This window comes from Camelina sativa, chromosome 11 (genome assembly GCF_000633955.1).
Source record: "Camelina sativa cultivar DH55 chromosome 11, Cs, whole genome shotgun sequence".
Taxonomy (NCBI): Eukaryota; Viridiplantae; Streptophyta; class Magnoliopsida; order Brassicales; family Brassicaceae; genus Camelina; species Camelina sativa.
Window position 1 is genome coordinate 13,303,953 of NC_025695.1, and position 22,454 is coordinate 13,326,406.

Consider the following 22,454-nt stretch of genomic DNA (forward strand, 5'->3'; position numbering starts at 1 on the left):
AAGAAGATATTTGTGGTATCTTTAGAACCAGTTACTAAATAATCAATTATATCATCTAGACTCTACACAATTTTTGGATGCAATTGAGAAGACAACAATGAAAAAGATTAGAGATGACTTCCAACAAGAATGCAAATTCAATAATAGGCAAACAACAATAGAGTCATAATTCACTAGATTTTCTTAGATATATATATTTTTAGTTTATTTGATTATTAATTTAAGATAATAATCAATAATATAACTGTTTTAAAAACTGTGGAACCTATTGGTTGTAGTGGAGGATTGGCTTTATTTTATAATCAAGATGATTTTGATATCTCAATACTTTTTGCATCCAACAGACTAATTGATATTGAAGAGGTGCATAATGGAAAAGTTTTTAATATAAAATTTGTGTATGGTGATCCAGTTCCAAAAAACGAGATATGGTTTGGGAACGTTTGTTGAGGATAAGTTCTTCTCGATCTACACCTTGGCTTCTGATTGGAGATTTTAATGAATTAACAGAGAATCATGAAAAACGAGGGGGTAAGCTTAGACATACGGCTTCTTTCCGTTCTTTCAATGGGATGATACAAGATTGTGGTTTTCTGGAATTTCCATACTTGGGTGACTGTTTGTCATGGAAAGGATGGCGGGATAAGAACACGATTCGCTGTCGGCTGGATCAAGCTTTAGGTACTGAGGATTGGCATGATTTGTTTCCGGATACAGTCACAGAATATTTGCCTATGATCGCTTCTGATCATAAACCTTTGGTGACCAGTATCGGTTCCAAGCGACCGCGTGGGCGCCGGTGTTTTATGTTTGATAGAAGGTGGATAGGAAAGGCGGGCTTGATGGATGCTATATCTCTGGGTTGGGGTGGCCCAGCTGATCGGGATTCGACGAAATTTGTGGACAAAGTCGGAAAATGCAGGAGAGCAATCTCTCAATGGCGGAAAGCGCAGGTTCCTTATGGACGAGATACGATTGAAGCTCTTAAAAGACAGTTGGAGGTGGCCCAAGCGGACGATGCGGTGGCTCCGGATGTGATTTCTGAGTTAACTTCACGCTTGCGTGAAGCTTATCGGGATGAGGAGGTATATTGGCATCAGAAAAGTCGGAACCGTTGGATGCGAGTGGGGGATAGAAACACAAAGTACTTTCAGGCGCAAACAAAGCAGCGTCGGGCTCGAAATCGTATTATGGGTCTTTATGATCGGAATGATATATGGTCTACTAAGGAAACTGAAATTTGCAACACGGCGGTAGCGTATTTTGAAAGTTTGTTTACTTCAACTAACCCTTCGGTCTTTGAGGAGGCGTTGGTTGAGGTTGATCTGGTTATGACGGAGGAGGTCAATGATCGATTAACGGCCCCGGTTACGGAGGCGGAGGTACGGCAGGTTCTGTTTATGATGCATCCGGATAAGGCGCCCGGGCCGGATGGAATGACCGCTTTGTTTTTCCAGAAGGCATGGGGTATTGTCAAGAAAGATCTAGTCTCTATAGTTAACCAATTTTTTGAGGAGGGTGTTTTTGATAAGAGCTTAAATCGCACGCATATTTGTCTTATTCCCAAGGTGGGTAGGCCGACTCGGATGGCGGAATTACGTCCGATTAGTTTGTGTAATGTGGGATACAAGGTTATTTCCAAGGTTTTGTGTCAACGGCTTAAATTGGTGCTGCCAACGCTGGTTTCGGAAACTCAATCATCTTTTGTTCCGGGTCGTTTGATTTCCGACAACATCTTAATTGCTCAAGAGATGTTTCATGGACTCAGGACTAATCCGTTGTGTAAAGGAAAATATATGGCAATAAAAACGGATATGAGCAAAGCGTATGATAGGGTTGAATGGAGCTTCGTCGAGGCTCTGCTACGAAAAATGGGTTTTGCGGAAAAATGGATCTCTATGGTTATGTTTTATATATCTTCGGTTGAGTATCGGGTCCTGCTGAACGGCCACCCTAATTGTTTGATTGTTCCGAAGAGGGGTTTACGTCAGGGCGACCCATTATCTCCTTATTTGTTTATCCTTTGTACGGAGGTGCTAATTGCTAATATACGGAAGGCCGAAAAAGATAAACGGATAACGGGAATCAAGGTGGCTAACAAATGTCCACCGATTACGCACTTGTTGTTTGCAGATGATAGTCTATTCTTCTGCAAAGCTGATACGGTTCAATGTGGGGTAATTTTGGATATCTTAAGGAATTATGAAGTGGTATCAGGACAGAAAATTAATTTCGATAAATCCTCCATCCAATTTGGGCACAATGTGGATGAAGTAGTAAAACAGGAGGTTCAGGGGGTCCTTGGAATATCGAGATTGGGCGGGATGGGATCTTTTTAGGGATCCCAAAGAGTCTGGGAGGGTCCAAGACGAAAGTTTTCTCCTATGTTCGGGATAGGCTTCAGAGTCGAACGAATGGTTGGACAGCAAAACAGTTGTCCAGAGGGGGAAAGGAGGTAATGATAAAGTCAGTTGCTACGGCGGTTTCGACGTTTGTTATGTCGTGCTTTCGGTTGCCTAAAACAGTCACATCCAAATTGACTAGTGCAATGGCAAATTTTTGGTGGAGTTCAGGGCAATCTGGGGGTATGCATTGGCTAGCCTGGGAGAAGTTACGTGTCAGTAAGCAGCTGGGGGGTTTGGGTTTTAGGAATGCTGATGATTTTAACACAGCCTTGTTGGCGAAGCAATTGTGGCGGCTGATTGAAACACCAGATTCTCTTTTTGCTCGGGTTTTCAAGGGTAGATATTATTGGAACTCAGATCCTATGGATCCGATCAGATCATACTCTCCATCCTCTGGATGGCAGAGTATTGTTTCAGCTAGATCTCTGGTAAATAAAGGGCTTATTAAACGATTTGGTTCTGGAGAAACCATTTCTATATGGACTGATCCATGGATACCAGCTCAATCCCCGAGACCAGCTTTGAGTAGGGGTTCTTTCAAGGACCCTTCATTAAAATTACCAAACTTTATTGATCGTCAAACAAATTCTTGGCGTATGGATCAGCTCCATGAGCATTTTGATCCGGATGATGCTGTTTTGATAGGGGCTTTACCGTTGGGTATTTCTCATACGGAAGATTCTCTCGGTTGGCATTTTACAAAGTCCAGAAAATATTCGGTCAAATCAGGGTATAATACGGAACGGGCGGCGGAGGAGCGGATGTCTCAGGATACTCGGTACGGGCCGCATATTACTCCCCTCCTCGCGTGGGTCTGGAGAGTTCCTTGTTCACTGAAGCTTAGGCACTTTATGTGGCAAGTGTTGTCAGGTTGCCTTTCGGTCTCCACAACCTTGCATCGTCGTGGTATTGCTTGTGACCCGGTCTGTGCAAGATGCGGGGCTGAAGAGGAAACAATAAATCATGCGATTTTTCGGTGTCCCCCAACTCGCCAGGTTTGGCCAACTTTAGCTTATGTACCAGTTGGGCCATATTCCTTTCCCACGGAATCTCTGTATGCCAATGTAGATCATTTTTTAGGTTCAACAAACCCGGGTTCGCAGGTACAAGCTTTTCCTTGGCTCATGTGGTACATATGGAAAGCGAGAAATGCTTGCGTTTTTGAAAATCTGATGGAAAAACCAGAGGACGTAGTGAGGATAGCGGTTGGGGTGGCGACTTCCTGGTTGCAGGCTCAGGTAGAGGAGGTGGAGGAGGTGGAGGAGGACCTATCTCCAATGCTCAACCCTCCCTATGCTCGGGGACAGGGGCGATTGGGGCACCTTCCTGATAGGTATTCAGGCTATAGATGCTTTGTAGATGGCTCGTGGAAAGTAGGCGATGCTTTTGCGGGTGTAGGATGGGTGTGTTTGTCTTCTCTGGACGCTTTGACGTAGTCTTTCACCATTGCATGCCGAAATAGAAGCCTTTGTTTGGGCTATGCGGTACATGATAGGACATGACTATCAAGAGGTGACTTTCTATACAGATTGTGCAGACTTGGTGAAGATGGTGTCTTCGCCTTAGGACTGGCCGGCTTTCAAAATCTACCTCGACGATATCAAGATGGACATGGAGGAATTTTCTGCTTGCTCTTTGTCTCTAATTCCAAGAACTGCAAATGTAAGTGCGGATAAGTTGGCACGCCAAACGCGTTCATCTCTGCAACATGTTTTATTTGTAAATGATTTTCCTTCGCATTGGCTCATATGAGCTGATCTTTTTTTGTTGTCAAAAAAAAAAATTAAGATATTGATGGTACCATATTTTACATAGGATTTTCAAAAAAAATATTATCTTATTATTTTATCGAAATGTGTCATTTTTTACATCGGCCCAACTTGTGACCAAAAAATTATTAATTTATAGTAAGTATTAATTTATAGAGGTTCTACTGTATGAAGATTAAAATACCAATATAAAGCATAAAAACTTGGATATACTGTTTAGCCATATATATTGTATGAGTTTACGAACTTATATATATTATGTCGTCTGAGATTTCATTAAAAACATGCACGCATAAAAAAGGTTACGGGAAGGGAGCTGTTCTCTTCATATCAGTCTCAACAACATCAAGCGCAAAGCCTTTCCTGAACCGAACCAGATTCTTCTTTTCCGGTCCACATATCCCATCTCTCGACGGCTTCAATGCTTCCGTCGAGATTCCATGTTCTTCATCTCTCTTTTTCACCATCTCCGGTTTTATTCTCCCAAGATTCACATCTTGTGGCGACACCATTAGTGATGGTACTCCTAGTGGTAATCTATCCCCTAAAAACAAAACAAAACAAAAAACCTAAGCTATTAAGTTCATATCTCATCATATTAAAATACAAGGTTGGTTTTACCTAAATTTTGCAAGACTAATTAGTTACCTCGGTCAATCTGCCATGTACACCAAAATTTTCCGTAAGATTTGGCAAGATTTTTAAGCTCCGGCTTCGCAACCATCTCCGGGACCCTTGGAGTTACTAGAAGAGCCATTTGGATCTACAAACAACACTTAATTTTTGTCATTTTCGATTCTTCGGTAATTGATATGTAAAACATACCGGAAGTGTATATTGAAATGAACCTCGTAGTCATGCGAGTGCCAGAGCTTCTGTTCCTCCGGTGAGAGACTTTCGAATAACTTCTCTGACACTATATATTCGATCCCTAGAAATTTAATACAATAAGAAACAGAATTCGTAAGTCATAAAACAATATCAAACAAGAGCTTTAATATTCAAGTTAACACATTCATACTTATAATAGTCAATGACTATATACGCAATATGCTTAAGCATGACCACCGATTAACCGTATAGTAGTGCCTTCCTAAAAGAAACTAATCAATTTTTAAAATTCAAAGTTTTAAACAACTAAATTGTGAAATGTAAAATTTCGATTGTTTTTAAGGCAGTTTATACGTTAAACTAAGTAATAACTACAATAACAATAAAAGTTTAATTAAGAAGAATAAGTTTATTTGGAAAATATAAACAAAGTACAAACAATCGAGGTGGAAGTGTATGTACCGATGAGATGAGCCTTAGAGGAGTTTGAATCGTAGACAGCACACTGTAGGAAGTCCTGGTTTACACGGTGGCCGTAGATATGAACTTCCACATGACGGCCAGGATCGTGGCTATAGCAAGCAAATGAACACACGTGGAGACTCATTTGCCTGATCGGTTTCATTGATTGCATCATAGCCGTTCCTTTGTCGAGAATCGTGGTGGTCGTCTTGGTCGGATCTCCCATTGGCTCCTTTCCATCACCGCTGCTAGCCGGACACGCCACCGGAACCTTATCACTCGACGCCATTAGCTAAACTAAACTGTTTTAAAAGCCTTTTTCTCTTCTCCTTTAGCTTGGTTTGTGTTTGGTTCGGTCTTATAAAAGAGGAGTGATGTTTGCATGAGGAAAATATGACGTGAAGTGACTTTTATGTGTGACATGTCATTAGAGAATAGTGATGTGGCGGAGGATTATAGAGATGCTAAGTTTAGTGTTTTCCGGACAAAGTGATCAGGTCCGGTTTTAATGCTCTGGACAAAGTAATGCACACTTGGCAATGTTTGCGACACCGGACATTGTGCTTTGTTTGACGAGTTCGAAATAACAACTTTTGACGATTTTGCTTAAAGTGTCCATGAGATAGAACAGTTGCACATATATATGAAGATAGAATCTTTCGCATAAAAAGAGAAGACTTAAATATAGCATTTAATACAACCATATCCGTGATTAGGTCTGGTCAAACTCGTTATAGATCAGTTATATATATGTTCGTCACATACCATAAATGTTTACCCTTTCTATGGTATAATTCGAAATTAAAAACATTTTCATACCAAAATACTCAAATTATTACTTAAACCTCCGACGACTAATTTTAACATAACCAAGCTTTATTTTCTTTCTTTTATCAACGAGAGCTACCGTTACGCACGGTCTTTAAAAACGAACCGCTTTTGGTTATTTCTCGCAATGGTTTATCGGTATATCTGACCGTGTTATAAACCCACGCACCCGAAACCGCACCAAGTATTGGTGAGACCATGTAGATCCAAAGTCCTTTGTAGCAACTATAAACCAGCGCAGGTCCTAAACTTCGTCCTGGATTCATTGATGCTCCCGATACCGGTCTGATAAAAAATATGTAATCCATATAGCATTTTTAGTTATTTTTTTTTTCTTTTTCTAAAAGGAAAAATGATAACAAATAGAAATATTGTAAGTAATAAATTACCCGGCAATTATCACGTTAAGTAGCACCGTTGATCCCACTGCTAGTCCGGCAAGTTCTCCGATCTGCTTATTAAAAACATTTGAACTTAATGTTAAGTTTCTCATAAATAGAAAAGACAAAAGAAAATATGTGCAAGGAAGCGTTATTGCGCCAATAACACTCAATCCATAAAACGATAAAAAAGTTTGGTGACAAAAAATATAATATTAAAAATAATATTTGTTTCACTTGTAAACCAAATTTAAATATCAAATAGAAAACCATAGAGGAACGTATCGGGTCTATATTTCATGAAAACAAACAACCTTTAAAAAGTGCATTATTTCCGTTACTAGGTAGATTGTTCAATAGATATAAAGTACATAAAAATGAAAACACATTAGTTAAAAGTTAATGAGAACATACTTAAAGTAGTAAGAGTCCCCAACATATAAGCTCATCAAATTTGACAATATAATATACGTGCAAGATAAGAAGAGCTTGAAAGACTAACCGCTCTATTATCGGTGGCGACACCGGAAATGACGAACATTAGGTAGAAAGTGATGATAAACTCGATCACAAACGACTGCAAATTCGTCCCCGATGGTAATGTTCCAACGAACACATCGTGTTTTCCACTACAAACGTCTTGATCAAGTCCGAACAAGAGACGTAAAGTTGCTGCCGCGAGCGTAGATCCTATCACTTGTGATATCACATAAGCCGGGACCTAAAAAAAATCAAAGAAAAATATATAAAAATAATTTTTAGTAACCAATTAATTAACTAGGGACCCAAGATATATTGGATGATTGTGAATAATTTGACATTTATATATCACAATTTTGTTTGACTAAGAAGATTGAGTTTGAGGAGAAAAATATATATACAGACAAAAGTTACATGATAAATTAACTCTTTTTAAAAGTTTCAATAGGAGAACTAGAGAACTAAAAGTTTTTTTTTTTTTTTTGAACAGTTTGGGTTAAGAATAATTGTATACGTAAGTATCCGCTGTAAATCATATCCCGTAGACGCATACATTTAAATTAACCACACTCAATCATCATTACTCATATCTACGCAAATCAGTAGCCATTAATTAGTGAAAGATATAAGAAAACATTTAAGTAAAACTTTTGAAGAAAATGCAACTTCTAAAGAAATAAAGAATCCAATAGAAAATATATAATTTATTTTATATAACTTACAGTTTCGTGTAAAACAATCAAACGACAGCTAAACTAACCCTATCAAACACAAATGTTCTTTAGTTTGTTCATCAAACTAAAAAAATCACATAAAAACAAAAACTTGATCGATCATTATAAGTATTTTGGTATGTATTGACCTACCTGCTTGAGAGGGAAACGGCCGCTAGAGGCGAAGGCGATTGTGACGGCCGGGTTGAAATGAGCACCGGAGATGTGACCAAGAGAGTAAACGAGGACCATGACGGTGAGTCCCCAAACGATGGCGATCCCTGGAAGAGTCACGGCTTTGTCGTGTTGTGTGTTCACAGCCACAGCTGCACAACCTGCGAATATCAAGAAGTACGTTCCAAGAACCTCCGCCATCAACTGAGAAAACAGAGCAATTTAACAACAGGACAAAAAAAAACAGAGTATTTCATTTTAGTAAATTATGGTAATTTGGTAACGAATTATAGAGAGTTTAATAGATCTTTGAGAGTTTAAATATAGTGTTAATCTACCTTTTGTAAGAAAGGGACAGAGAAGGAGAGAAGAGAGTCTTGTTTCTTCAATGGTTGTTGTTGTTGTTGTTGATGTTCGTCTTCTTCCTTGAGATTCACCACCACAGCTCCTTCTCTTGCATCGTTACCATGTCCGTTTCCCGAGATCTCCGCCATAACAGTTTGCTTGTTTTTTTTTTCCTCACAAAACTAAGAAGATAAAAAAAAAAAAAAAAAGCCAAGAAATAAAACTCCTAGCTCAGAGAAAGATGAGACTTGTAATGACTTGTGTGAATGAGTTTGGTGAAGATGCGTCTCCAATTTATTGGCAAATATGGCTAGAGAGAGAGAAAGATTGGACTTCTTTGACGATTTTTAATTTGACCATTTTAATATATTTTTAAAAAAAATCGATGATGTATTTTTGAAACTATTTCACATGATATATTTGACCATTGCTTTTTTAAAAAAAAAAATAAGATAATAACTTTAACATATCTCTCTCTCTCTCTTTTTTTTGTCAAAAAGAAAAAAAAATTATCTCCGTTTTAGTTTTATAACAGAATTTTGGGACAAAATATAATTATTTTTTGAAATTTCTATATAAAATAAAACATAGATCCCATTTTTATTCGATTAATTTTGAGATATATACTTCCTAAAATAATTGCAATCATAATAGTATCCTACTTAAGAAAGTATTCCCTAAATGGTTTGTATGCATTTCCCATACTACACTCTGGATAAATCTCATCTTATCCGTTAAAGTAGAGTATTTTTCTTTTCTTTTCACGTCATGTGGGTTATGTGATCGTCGTCATATCATTAATGTGGCAGTTATCCATGTTTTCCGGTAACATAACGTTATAAATTTATGAACACCCCAGTAAATCGAGTTTGAAGTATGATAGATACCAATGGTATCATACCATTGTAGTTAGTTTTCGTATTCGTTTGAGAGACACCCAAATTTGTTTGTATCATATATAAAGATGACAGTATAGTAAAACCTCTATAAATTAATAATGTTGGGACTAAGACATTTTATTAATTTATAATGATATTAATTTATGTATAAATTAATAATTATTATTTTATAGTGTAAACTAATAATTATTAATTTATAGATATATTTTTAATTGTTTATTTTTTAAAAAATTATGAATTGGAACAACTATAGCAAAATAAGATTAAACTTTCGGATGTTATAAATTTTATGGTTTAGGAATTGAACTTGTAATATTTAGAAAGCACTATTTACAATAAATTACAAATATTATAGACAAATTGACTTATACACATGAGACACATAAATTCAAATCTATGAATAATAATATCAATTCTCCTATTTTAATAATCTGTCAAATTATCAAATTGTAAATGATGCATATCTAAAAATTAAAACTTTAAATTTTAATTATTTGTATGACATGTTATAAAATATTTTAGAGATATTATTATAGGTTGAAAATACAACATTACAATTGTTCTATAGAATTGAGCTTTAGGAGAAACATACACTATTATATCAGTATATATATATATATATATATATATTTACATAATTATTAATTTATGATATTATTGGGACCATATTTTATAAGGAGATTTCGAAAAAATTATTATCTTATTATCTTATCGAATATTGTTAATTTTTACACTGGCCTGACTTGGGACCAACAAAATTTATTAATTTATAGTGTTTATTAATTTATAGAGTATTAATTTATAGAGGTTTTACTGTACTATCATGCAAACATTAGTAGTAAATTATTAGTATCATTTATGATTAGAAACTGAAAAGTGTCACTTGATGGAATTGATGAAGGGTTCTTCAAGTCTTCAACAACCAACCGAAAATATGGACGCACTTTATTTATAGACTTTTTAAAGTGTACAAGAAATTACTCTTGAATCTAGATGTCATTGTCAGGCCAGCGTAACTATCTCAGGTTTTACAAGTTTTGTTAGTATCCGATCCATATCAAACTGTTAAAATTTTTTCCTAAGGTTTTTTTAGTTTCCATATATTTTGCTCGTTTTTATTACGGTATTATCCATCCTAACATAGCAGCATCTACCTATCTGGTTTATGAACCATAGCTAAATCTCTACTGTAAATATATGTTAAACCATTCGCCGTGGTACCATTTTGTGATTTGTGAAGACTAAAGAAAAAATTTTCATTATGAATATTTTGTAGGTAAAAACACTATACCCATCTATGATTAAAATTTGTGGTGCACATAAAACTGCCAGTTGTACATTTGTCCGAGTAATCGTTTTACCATGAGTTAGATTTACATACTAATCGTGAAAACAAAGCTGATCATTTGTAATATGATAGAAAAACCTAAAATATTTTCAGATGGTATGTAGAATTATAACTGATTCGAGGAACCTTTTTTTTTTCCCAAATGAAAACACTTCGGATATACATTGAATGTTGTATCGTATTGTGTTCCCATGATCCCATCAGAAGGGAAGATGTCTTAGCTCCAGAACTCAAACTTGTAACATATCAAATATCAATGGCCATGAGCCAAGGATCACGGGAAATCATTTTGATGTTATTAGTTTGATTAAAAACTCAATCACATGTTTTAGTAACCAAAAATAAACATTTTAAATATCATTATTTTAAAACTTATTGGGACTAAAAAGCTAAAACAAATAAAATATCATTGTCAAACAATCAAATACGTTTTATACTAAAAATACTTTGGGGCATTACACTGTGAATTAATACAACTGTAAATCCCTTCTTTCGACAAAAACCCGAGACTAATTATTTTAGTGATATGATATAATAAGTTAAATTTTTGATTAAGAAAATAATATAGATTGATTGGCATTATTTCTAGAAATAAATTCGTAAAGCTGATGCGAGAAATGTCGTCAGATCAACGCAATCATAAGCGAAGAAAGTTCGAAAAAGATGCAACTAATGAATATAATGCACAATGTTCGTGTTGAATTCATAATAATTATGTCACTCAATACAGTAATATTAACCATATCACGATCTGCTCATACAAATTAACGTTATTGGTCGAGTGGATAATTAATAATATTGTTATTGACAAGATGCGCAAGTTTCTTTTAAACAGAGACTTTGACTAATACGCCCATCGAATTAACAATAGTTAAAAGACTTTTTTTTGTTAGAATTACGAATGTAATGATGGACAATAACTATAATTTGTACTTTCAAGAAGTGACTTGGGTGGTTACATTTTTTCTTAATGCGCATGCAGATTCTCTAACCTCCCACTATTTACATTTACATTCGACATAGATCCCATTCACACGTGACTTTTACAAATGATATTAGAAAATAATGGACACTTTTGGAAATCAGTGTGTTTAAAATGGTTTGTTATTTGATTAGTAATTCATCAAAGAAGTATGAAATCAAATTATTATTACATGCTACAGAGTTTACATATATTTGCATGCTTGCGTAGATCATTTTCTTCCTTGAGGGTTTTAAAAGTATTGATTGTTTATTGCATTTACTATATTAGTACTATATTTGATTAACAAAAAAGTGACTTGACTTTAAATGATACAATATATTTAAAAAGTTCTTACAATACCAAATCGGGATTTTGTAACGATATCTTAGGCTTTTGAGTGACGCTTTACGTCATAAAGATAGAAGAATTAGTTGTTAAGATTTCATAACTTTTGTGTGGCAGAAAAAGACTTTAATTACTAGACATTGTTGTGTTCTTTTTCTGAGTTGAAATTAGTTACCTACTGTCGCAAAAGTCGTTAGTATAACCGTCAACTAATCACGGTTCCCTAATTTATACGTCGAGCTCTTCAACAATCAAGTTTATGTGTGCCTAGTGATGTTAAAATGGGCTCAGAGCCCGCGGGCCTAAACGGGTACGGTTATAAAAATTTAGGCCCGTGACCCGTTTATTAACACTATAAAATAAACGGGTTTTAAACGGGTAAGCCCGTTTAAACCCACGAGCGTGACGGGTATGATAAAACATAAATGGGTAGCCCGTTTAATATTTTTTTTTTTCTGAGTTTTTGTTTTTTTGCAAAACGATGTCGTTGAGTTTGAAGGCATGAAGCATCTATTGTTCTTATGTTTTTTTCTAAATTAATTGCGTTACACCATATCACTCGACTTTCTTATAGAGAGTTCGAATCTTTTCCCCTTCATATAGAGAGTTCGAATCACTTTGCAGATTTAAAAGTTGAATATAATTTGACAAATTAGAATTCTTCTGTTTAAAGCACAACTCAAGAGATACATATATGTGAACGTATATAACTCAAGAGATTCTTGATGAGTTGAAAAAAGGCTTATAAAGTCACACTCACACCCTCACACGATTACCATAATCATAGGAGCTAAAAACAAACCTAAAGAAAAAGAAGAAAAGAAACTGCAAAATTTGGTATCAGTGGTCGAATCCAACGACCATCACGGGCTTCAAAGAAACAAGTGATCCCTGCGGGTCTTTTCAAGACCGCTTGCTTCCATATTTGCGAGAGACATCAGCGTCCAATAGTGTATCCCAAACCTGAAAACGTAAACAAGATTAATTGAAAATTTATGAAAAGATGATATGTTTTATAACTACATGATTGATTAATCTTCTTGCATCTGATTTCCCACTCACATGTAGCTCTCCCTTTGAGCCACCAATAGCAAGCAAGAAAGGGTTGTCCACCGCAAAGGAAATGGAAAACACAGCTCCCTGATTACAAAAATCAGAATGGTTAGGGATAAAGCAGTAGAGATACTAATGGGAAAGGAGGCAAAAGATTAATGTTGATTTGGTTCTTACAGCTTTTGGTTTGTGTAAAGCAATGCACGAAGGTTGATTGTTTGAAAGATCCCAAAGCTTTACCGTTTTATCCATAGACCCCGTAGCCAAAAGCTGTTAATTCCAGCTCATAAATGGTGAGAACTGATTATTCAAAAGAAAGAAAACGAAATGCCATAAGGACATAGAAGATAAGGAGAAATTTACATTGGGTGCAGAAACGTTGTATGAGATGGAGGAGACTCCTTTGTCTTGGTCATGTGCTTGGATAGTGAAACTTGGTTTTAAATCAGAATCTGAACCTGACTGCGCGGTACGTATATCAAAACCTTTCACGGTTCCATCTTCAAGACTTGCCTAAAGAAACAACAAACGATCTATTTAAAAATGTCTTGAAACCACTGATTTGTCTATCAGAAGAAAAAGGAAAGTGTCATGTACCACAAAGGAGTGTTCACTATGAGGATCCCAGGCTAAGCTTTCGACATCAGACATGACAGACCATTTGAAACCCGAGTGTGAAGGCTGTCTTCCGTCTTTCTGCAACATAATGTACATACAGATATTAATGATCACTGTTAAGGGAATAGACCGGAACACACAAAAATAAAACCATGGAATAAAACAGTTACCAAGACAACAGTTTGATCAAACGACCCACTGAGAAGCACTTCCGGAGCATAATGGTTCCAAGCAACAGCTTGAACCTGTAATCATACAAACAATAAACCCTGAGAATGCCATCGAATTAAGAAATTTCTCGTTTTACGAATTTCCTTCTTACCTCCTTTGTGTGATGCTCCATCGTAATCTTACATACTCCAGTAGCCACATCCCAGACCTTAACTTTTTTGTCGGCACTAGCACTAGCAAGTATGTTCCTTTTATCCAAACAAATCAAACGAAAATCAGACACGCCTAAAGAGCAAACCAGATTAAACTTACAAAATTATGCGCACTAGTAAACTTGGACATACCTAAACTCCTTATTCCAAGCAAGACCAAGTACTGAATCAGTATGGCTACCTTCTTTGTATTTCTATAAAGAAAAAGACAGACCACATACATCAATATAAATACACAAGTACTTGCCATAAAAAACAATTTAGAAGAACTAGAGACAGACAAGTTTGATGCACACACCTGTTTCTTACTCTTCTCTTTCTTACTCTTATCTTTCTTATTCTTCTTTTTCTTAGTCACTAACATCTCCTCTTTTCCTCCTAATTGTATACAAGGTAGCACCTCGTCTCTCTGAAGCATTATAATAACCTTATCAATAAGACTCATAATCGATATAGGCAAACATAAATAAAAAGTCAGTTATATTTACATACAACGTCAAGGTCCCATATCTCGATTGTCGGTGATTCTTTTGAACCAATAGCTACAAAATTCCCTGCCAGTACCAAGGCAAAAAAAAAAAGTAAGAATGATATTTCATCCATAGTAAGAAGGAAAAAACCAGACTCATATGAATTTCAAAGCGTACACCAACCTTTCTCCCCGCCTTTAAGAGGACAATCAATCCATGCAGTACATAATGGAAACTCCGGTATAATTATGTGATGATGAACATACATGTTTGGTGAGCCAGATGATTCCTCGTATACATAAACCTGGTTGTATGTATACATAGCTTTCATATGAGCACCAATGTTTTTAACATATATAACCTACAGAGCAAGAAGGATTGACCATACCTCTAGATGGCTGACTTCATCTTCATTCCTAGCGCAGATAATGACTGAATCGGTTGGCTTGATTGTCGTGTCATCAATATCCTCTTCATCATCCTCATCCTAATAGACCAAACATTTAGGTTGCATACAAAAGGAATTTAACCACTATAAGTTTCAATGTAGATAGAAACAGTTAAATGGCTTACTTCAACATCCTTCAGATATGGATCCATCTCATTACTTGGATAATAAAGATCCCCAATTCCAGAACTGAAAAGTTCAATTCCTGAGTCCAACACCAACCAAAAAAAAAGGTTACTTTACATATGGAAGACACCAAATTTGCTGTTCTATTCAAAATGACACAATTGCAGAACAAACACCAAAAGAAAAACTGAATGAGCTAAAAACGTACCATCATCCTCTTCATCATAATTATCCATGTCAAGTTCTTTCAATCCTTCAGCTACCTCATCAACCTCCATCGATGAAGAAGCAATCTTGCTGNTCTTTCTTACTCTTATCTTTCTTATTCTTCTTTTTCTTAGTCACTAACATCTCCTCTTTTCCTCCTAATTGTATACAAGGTAGCACCTCGTCTCTCTGAAGCATTATAATAACCTTATCAATAAGACTCATAATCGATATAGGCAAACATAAATAAAAAGTCAGTTATATTTACATACAACGTCAAGGTCCCATATCTCGATTGTCGGTGATTCTTTTGAACCAATAGCTACAAAATTCCCTGCCAGTACCAAGGCAAAAAAAAAAAGTAAGAATGATATTTCATCCATAGTAAGAAGGAAAAAACCAGACTCATATGAATTTCAAAGCGTACACCAACCTTTCTCCCCGCCTTTAAGAGGACAATCAATCCATGCAGTACATAATGGAAACTCCGGTATAATTATGTGATGATGAACATACATGTTTGGTGAGCCAGATGATTCCTCGTATACATAAACCTGGTTGTATGTATACATAGCTTTCATATGAGCACCAATGTTTTTAACATATATAACCTACAGAGCAAGAAGGATTGACCATACCTCTAGATGGCTGACTTCATCTTCATTCCTAGCGCAGATAATGACTGAATCGGTTGGCTTGATTGTCGTGTCATCAATATCCTCTTCATCATCCTCATCCTAATAGACCAAACATTTAGGTTGCATACAAAAGGAATTTAACCACTATAAGTTTCAATGTAGATAGAAACAGTTAAATGGCTTACTTCAACATCCTTCAGATATGGATCCATCTCATTACTTGGATAATAAAGATCCCCAATTCCAGAACTGAAAAGTTCAATTCCTGAGTCCAACACCAACCAAAAAAAAAGGTTACTTTACATATGGAAGACACCAAATTTGCTGTTCTATTCAAAATGACACAATTGCAGAACAAACACCAAAAGAAAAACTGAATGAGCTAAAAACGTACCATCATCCTCTTCATCATAATTATCCATGTCAAGTTCTTTCAATCCTTCAGCTACCTCATCAACCTCCATCGATGAAGAAGCAATCTTGCTGTTAGAAGTTTTACCAAAAGCTTCAGCTACAGCCTTGGCATGATCAACTTCACTAATCTCTTCTCCATCCTCTTCAATCTCTTCATCATCCTCGTTACTACCGTCCACGCTATACATCATATAACCAAAATATCATTATCACAATCTCCTCATTTCCTAATATTAGAGAAACAGGAACAATATTATTAAGTAAAATCTCACCTTCTAGCAAAAGCTCCACTCTCAATAAGCTCTTTGAGTTCTTCCTTTGAAGGAGGCTCAGCTACATCAGGAACAGCTTTTAGATTCCCTTTTGGTATCCATGACACTGCAGTTATCATTCTGCAAAATACGCAAAACCAAAGAACACTTATTTCGAATTGAGCACAGAGAGATGAATCATCAAATCGGTGAAATCTCTCAAAAAGGTACGTTCTTGGGTACAGGGCAGCTCGAAATTAGGGTTTTTTTCGTCATTTGATCAACACAGCACAACGATTTCATAACTGAGTTACAGTTTTTGATTAACCTTTCTTAAACTCTTAAGAGGAATCAAAGAGAACTTACGTTTAGAAACGGGACCTAACGCGGCGTAGAACCAAGATGAGAGCACCAAACAAAAAAGGTTTTTATTTTGTAGGTTTAGGGTTTAACAATTGAAGACTTGTTTTGCTTCTCTGAGGATTTTTTTTTCCCTGAGAGTGAGATATAGCGGCGCTAAGCGGCGAAGAAGAAGAAGAAGAAGAAACAAATTAAAGGAAATATACTTTAAAGCCCCAAAACTATTTAATTGTTTTACTAAAGACGTTAAACTTCAAAATATACATAGAAAGCCCTGAAACTGTTAAAGATGCAAATTAAGTAACTTGTTCATAATTTTGTTTATTTTATTTTTACTCTATGAACTAGAAGAATTTTAGAGAAATAAATTTTCACAAATCAAAATAATCCTAACTGAAGACCCCTTGCTTACCACATACATATGCTTGTTAAATAAGTAAATAACTTATAAATATACTGAGCTTCTTCTGATGAAATATATATATATATATGGGCTTTTGTTATGATTAAACAAACATTTAGGCAGAAGTTATAATAGCCAAATTAGCCATCACAAGAAGAAAAAAAAAGAAACTACTACAAAATTTTGGTTTAAGTGTGTCCGAATGTGAGACGACCAATCATAGCTTAGCTGGACGTTCACGGTCGGACAGGTCTGGTTCCGTATCTGTTGGAGACATTAGCGTCCGAAAGTGTATCCCAAACTTTTAACTTCCCCTTTACGCCACCCATAGCGAGTACGAAAGGATTGTCCGGAGAGAAAGCAATGTAAAATAAGCCTCCCTGGGTGATATCAAAAGTTTTGAGTCATACAAACATATAAAACAAACCATGTTAATATAAGGGAACCAATGTTTTTTGTAAAAATGGTTGATTATTGGTTCTTACAACATTGGGTGTGTGTGTAGCAATGCATGAAGGCTCATTGTTGGAAAGATCCCATAGCTTTACCGATTTATCCGTAGATCCAGTTGCCAAAAGCTGTTAATTACAACTCAATGGTGAGACCAACTAAACAAACATCACAAAGAACAATGACACAAAGAGCTAGAGTACTACTGGACGTAGGGGCACATAAGTCCAAATATATGCTAACTGAGTATAGTATGTAACATATTCATAGTATAATAGATGTTATGTTTTCAAAATTTTAGTTTTGTGATTTGTATTACTCGTCCTAACATATAGTGACTTTTTTTTAATATTCGCTTTGCTCCATAGAACTAGAGTTATTCGGATTTTCAAATCGAATCACTTGACAGAGAGACTTACATTAGGTGCAGAAATGTTGTATGAGACGGAAGTGACTGCTCTAGTTCCATGTTGGAGAATGAAACTTGGATTTAAATCAGAAGTTGAACTTGAGGCTTGACGAACATCAAAGCCATTCACAGTTCCATTTTTGAGACTTACCTGTAAAGAAGGGAAATAAATGAAAAATGCCTCAAAACCGCTGAAAATCAGATAGTAGTTTAAACTTTAAAGTGTAACGCACCACAAAGGAGTGTTCGCTATGTGGATCCCAGGCTAAGCTTTCAACTTTTGAATTGACTGACCATTTGAAACCCGAGTGTGAAGGCTTTCTTACATCTTTCTGCAGCATATATATAAATAAATATGTACAAACCGGTATTGATTAATCAATGATCACTTTATTTTTTTTATAGGTACTGATATAAAACACTTACCAATACAACAGTGCGATCAAACGACCCACTAAGAAGTACTTCCGGAGCATAATGGTTCCAAGCAACCGCTTGAACCTGTGTGAACCGCACAACCAATATATAAACCATAATAATGCCACTGAATTAAGAAATTAATCGTTCTATCAAACCTTTTTATACCTTATATGTATGATGCGCCATAGTAATCTGGCATGTTCTAGTAGCAACATCCCAAACTTTAACTTGTTTGTCGGCACTGGCGCTAGCAAGCATATTCCTAATTTTTTCCAATAAAGTTTCAAAAGATAAATAATCAGACACGTCTAGAAACAAGCAAATCTAAAGAAATATAATCAAAATCGTATTGGGCATACCTAAACTCCTTATTCCAAGCAAGACCAAGAACTGATCTAGTATGGCTGCCTTCTTTGTATTTCTAAGACAAAAGACGAGAAATCAAATTAACGGATACATTTTGTTGTTGCCATCAAACGAAATGAAGTACTACTCACCCCTTTCTCCTTTTTTCCTCCAAGTTGTACACAAGGGAGTACCTCCTCCCTCTGAAGCATTACATACAAGTATTTTAATTACAATAGATTCTAAGAGAAACAATATATACTATACGCAAAAAACATATTTTACTTTCTACATACAATGTCAAGATCCCATATCTCTATCTTGGACGTTTTATACGAACCAACAGCTAGAAAATTCCCTGCCAACAAGAAACGAATTTTAGAAAAATATGAAAATTTCATCCATTGCATGAATGAAGAGTCCCATTGAGATGATTGATAAAACGTTTTTGTTACATATCACTAACCTTTTTCTACTCCTTTAAGTGGACAATCAAGCCAAGCAGTACACAATGGCATTTTTGGTATCATTATTTCATGATGACTATATACGTTTGGAGGGCCAATAGATGTCTCCTCGCATAGATAAATCTGGTCACATATTCATTTACAAATTCCATGTGAGATCACTACTATATTTTCACAATTAATTAATAATTATATTGATATCGATCGAGAAGGATTGACAAACATCAAGATTATTGTTGGTCCTAGCACAAACAATTGGTGAATCGGTTGGTAAGATTGTTGAATCATCATCCGAGTCATCACCACCATCCTGGAAAAAAAAATTTATATTATATATACAAAACATATACGACAAGTTTCCATGGAAAAAAATATCAAAAACATATAAAGTGATATACTACAAGAAAACAGCTTAAAACTGACGAGCATAACTGTCAGTAAGCCGTCAGAAACATCTATTACCGACAAATTATTGACAGATGGCGTTTGTCGATTCTAGATTGTCGGAAAAATAAATCTGTCAGAAATCCGACAGTAATTACCGACGGAATTCTGACAAGCATTTACCGACAGATTACCGACAATAATAGTAATGGTAAACTGTCAGTAACAGCCTGTCGGACAGCCGTCGGAGACGTGTTTGTCGGTAATTCCGTCGGTAATTTGCTGTCAGACATCCGTCAGAAATATATTTCCGACAAAATTACCGACAGAACAATATCGGAAAATATCCGTCGAACCGACGGAAAAATCGACGATTTAACGACGGAATTTCGAGAAATATCCGTCGGATGATCTGGAACGGGAACCAAAATCGAAAGGAAAAGAAACTCTCAACGCATGCACAAAGATGGCGGTAAGTTATTAGGTGCTACGATTACTGGCCACAACGAATATTGTCTTCCATGCTTTCCAAATGGGTTGAAACCATCTGTAGATAATCCTAGGTACACATTTCTTGGCTCATACGCAAAATCTGGATACACAGATTGGAAATGCCTCCATGCTTCTGCATCTGAAGGATGCGTAATCTCTCCGTTTGATCTATGTACTGCGTGCCATCTCATTGGACCAGCCGTACGCTCAGATTGATATAATCGCTTCAGCCTTTTTGTGATTTGGTAAATACCACATCCGCTTATATGGAACTGGAACCCTACCGCCTGTTTCCTGATATCTTGGTTTTTGACAAAATTGACACTGTGTCCTATCTTCGTCTTCTCTCCAATAGATCATGCAATTATCTTCGCATACATCTATCATTTGATACGGCAAACCAAGACCAGCGACCAATTTCTGAATCTCGTAATATGTACCTGGAAAATGATTATCTTCACGCAAAATGTCTTTCACAAAATCTGTTATCGCATCCACACATTCCTCAACCAAATTGTAGTCCGTCTTTATGGTCATCAATCTGCTTGTAGATGATAAAGTCGAATGACCTTCCCTACAACCTTCATATAACGGCTGCTTAGCTGCGTCCAACATAGAAAAAAAACTTGCATGCCTCTGCATTAGGTTCCTCTAACCTATCAACATTTTGACCCATCGATTGCATATTTTCCCTATATGCATCATTCACCATCTCAACAGTACTCACACCATAATCTACATATGTTATAGGTTCCTCTACGCTATCAACAATATATGGTTCGCTAGAACTAATATACTCTGGTCTTTCACCATGGAGAAACCAAATTTTGTAACCCGGCATAAAACCATTCGAATAAAGAGGACCCCATACTAAATCAATCCTAATATTGTGAGAATTCCGGCAAATCGAACATGGACATTTCAACTTACGGGTTTGAAGAACGATCGGTTGTTGACATGCCAACTCCATAAACTCGCCTACACCACGAGCATACTCATCATTCAATAAATTTGATTCTGGATCGAGCATCGGTCCGTCCATCCAAGATCGAAAATAAGAAGAAGAAGACATTTTTTTTTCTAAAAAAATGAGTGAGAGTATGAGAAGGAGTGGTTCGTTTTTATAGAGAAAGTAAATTTTGTATCCGTCCGTACTCTGTCAGTAATCCGTCAGTAATTTTTGAAATTTTCAACGGCTATATTAACGGATATATTTACCGACGAATATCCGACGGATATTTATTTAAACGGCTATAATAAGTTTACAGACGGATTTTCGACGTCTGTAAATTAATACCCGTTGGAAACCTGTCGGTAATTGAATAATATATAAATGACACCAACAATGGATATATTTACCGACAAAATTCCGACGGAAAATACTGACGGTAGTATCTGGTCGGTAATCCGTCGGAAATGTTGATTTACCGATGAAATTCCGACGGTAATATCTGATCGGTAATCCGTCGGAAATGTTGACAAATTACTGACGGATAATGTTTATCGATAAATTTCTGACGGAAAACTGACAAACTTTTATGGTGTCAGAAATCGGTCAGTATACCGTCGGTAATTACCAACAGATAATTGTTCGTCAGAAGTGCCGTCAGTTATGACCTTGTTTTCTTGTAGTGATATATATACATCATTGTTCTTGAGGTATGGATCCATCTTATTACTTGCGTAATAAAGACCCCCACGTCCGGAGCTAAAAATTTCAATTCCTGAATTCAAAACACAAAAATGAGAATATAACATTACACAATGAAAACGGAAACAGAGATTCGAAAAGAGATATAAGCCTAGCTTACCATCATCCTCTTCATCGTAATTATCCATGTCGAGTTCTTTCAAACCATCAGCTACCTCACCATCAACCTCCATTGAAGAATTAGCATTCTTGGTTTTGAAAGATTTTCCAAACTCTTCCGCTACGGCTTTTGCATGAGCAACTTCACTATTCTCTTCTTCATCATCGGTCTCTTCGTCCTCTTCTTCATCTTCACTGTAAAATTCACAACTCTCTTTGAGCTTTTCGATTTCCTCCTTAGAAGGAAGTTTAGCATGATCGGGCAAGGCTTTTGCTGCCCCTTTTGGTACCCATGACAATGCAGTTATCATTCTGCCAAAATAAAACAAAATCTAAATCAACATAAACCCTTTTTATCAGCCT

At 36.1% G+C, this 22,454-nt stretch overlaps 4 protein-coding genes across 4 annotated transcripts; all 4 read right to left on the minus strand.

The window, feature by feature from the left end:
* LOC104723169 (oil body-associated protein 2B-like) lies at positions 4,366-5,823 on the minus strand. The gene is made up of 4 exons (XM_010441489.2): positions 5,468-5,823; positions 5,023-5,105; positions 4,823-4,937; positions 4,366-4,718 (listed from the first exon to the last, which is right to left on the minus strand). Exons 1-4 carry the CDS (start codon positions 5,754-5,756, stop codon positions 4,477-4,479), a joined length of 729 nt encoding a protein of 242 aa, XP_010439791.1. The 5' UTR covers positions 5,757-5,823; the 3' UTR covers positions 4,366-4,476.
* LOC104723170 (aquaporin NIP1-2) lies at positions 6,132-8,670 on the minus strand. Its single transcript, XM_010441490.2, has 5 exons — positions 8,381-8,670; positions 8,022-8,246; positions 7,178-7,396; positions 6,685-6,746; positions 6,132-6,580 (listed from the first exon to the last, which is right to left on the minus strand). The coding sequence occupies exons 1-5, from the start codon at positions 8,534-8,536 to the stop codon at positions 6,361-6,363; spliced, it is 882 nt and encodes a 293-aa protein (XP_010439792.1). The 5' UTR covers positions 8,537-8,670; the 3' UTR covers positions 6,132-6,360.
* On the minus strand, positions 12,575-17,077 carry LOC104723171 (periodic tryptophan protein 1 homolog). The gene is given in 22 exon segments (XM_010441491.2): positions 12,575-12,906; positions 13,006-13,083; positions 13,174-13,266; positions 13,360-13,509; positions 13,594-13,692; positions 13,785-13,859; positions 13,937-14,033; positions 14,130-14,191; positions 14,296-14,406; positions 14,490-14,551; positions 14,651-14,771; positions 14,856-14,954; positions 15,041-15,120; positions 15,250-15,341; positions 15,343-15,437; positions 15,521-15,582; positions 15,682-15,802; positions 15,887-15,985; positions 16,072-16,151; positions 16,281-16,480; positions 16,573-16,692; positions 16,918-17,077. Coding segments are annotated over 21 exon segments (2,055 nt in total). The 5' UTR covers position 16,692; positions 16,918-17,077; the 3' UTR covers positions 12,575-12,846.
* On the minus strand, positions 17,551-22,402 carry LOC104723172 (uncharacterized WD repeat-containing protein C17D11.16-like). The gene is made up of 13 exons (XM_010441492.1): positions 22,093-22,402; positions 21,926-22,005; positions 19,629-19,715; positions 19,405-19,528; positions 19,235-19,296; positions 19,091-19,141; positions 18,953-19,014; positions 18,759-18,855; positions 18,600-18,674; positions 18,407-18,505; positions 18,184-18,324; positions 17,800-17,892; positions 17,551-17,694 (listed from the first exon to the last, which is right to left on the minus strand). The coding sequence occupies exons 1-13, from the start codon at positions 22,400-22,402 to the stop codon at positions 17,551-17,553; spliced, it is 1,425 nt and encodes a 474-aa protein (XP_010439794.1).

What these genes read in the sequence shown, in the direction of transcription:
- LOC104723169 (XM_010441489.2), bottom strand. Translation starts at nt 5,756, where the DNA reads ATGGCGTCGAGTGATAAGGTTCCGGTGGCGTGTCCGGCTAGCAGCGGT. An exon ending in CTCTAAGGCTCATCTCATCG is followed by an intron (nt 5,106 to 5,467) that starts GTACATACACTT and finishes TTAAATTTCTAG; the next exon opens with GGATCGAATATATAGTGTCA. An exon ending in GGCACTCGCATGACTACGAG is followed by an intron (nt 4,938 to 5,022) that starts GTTCATTTCAAT and finishes TGTTGTTTGTAG; the next exon opens with ATCCAAATGGCTCTTCTAGT.
- LOC104723170 (XM_010441490.2), bottom strand. Translation starts at nt 8,536, where the DNA reads ATGGCGGAGATCTCGGGAAACGGACATGGTAACGATGCAAGAGAAGGA. An exon ending in TCGCCACCGATAATAGAGCG is followed by an intron (nt 6,747 to 7,177) that starts GTTAGTCTTTCA and finishes TTTAATAAGCAG; the next exon opens with ATCGGAGAACTTGCCGGACT. An exon ending in CTTAACGTGATAATTGCCGG is followed by an intron (nt 6,581 to 6,684) that starts GTAATTTATTAC and finishes ATTTTTTATCAG; the next exon opens with ACCGGTATCGGGAGCATCAA.
- LOC104723172 (XM_010441492.1), bottom strand. Translation starts at nt 22,402, where the DNA reads ATGATAACTGCATTGTCATGGGTACCAAAAGGGGCAGCAAAAGCCTTG. An exon ending in TTACGATGAAGAGGATGATG is followed by an intron (nt 22,006 to 22,092) that starts GTAAGCTAGGCT and finishes TTTTGAATTCAG; the next exon opens with GAATTGAAATTTTTAGCTCC. An exon ending in GGACCAACAATAATCTTGAT is followed by an intron (nt 19,529 to 19,628) that starts GTTTGTCAATCC and finishes ATATGTGACCAG; the next exon opens with ATTTATCTATGCGAGGAGAC.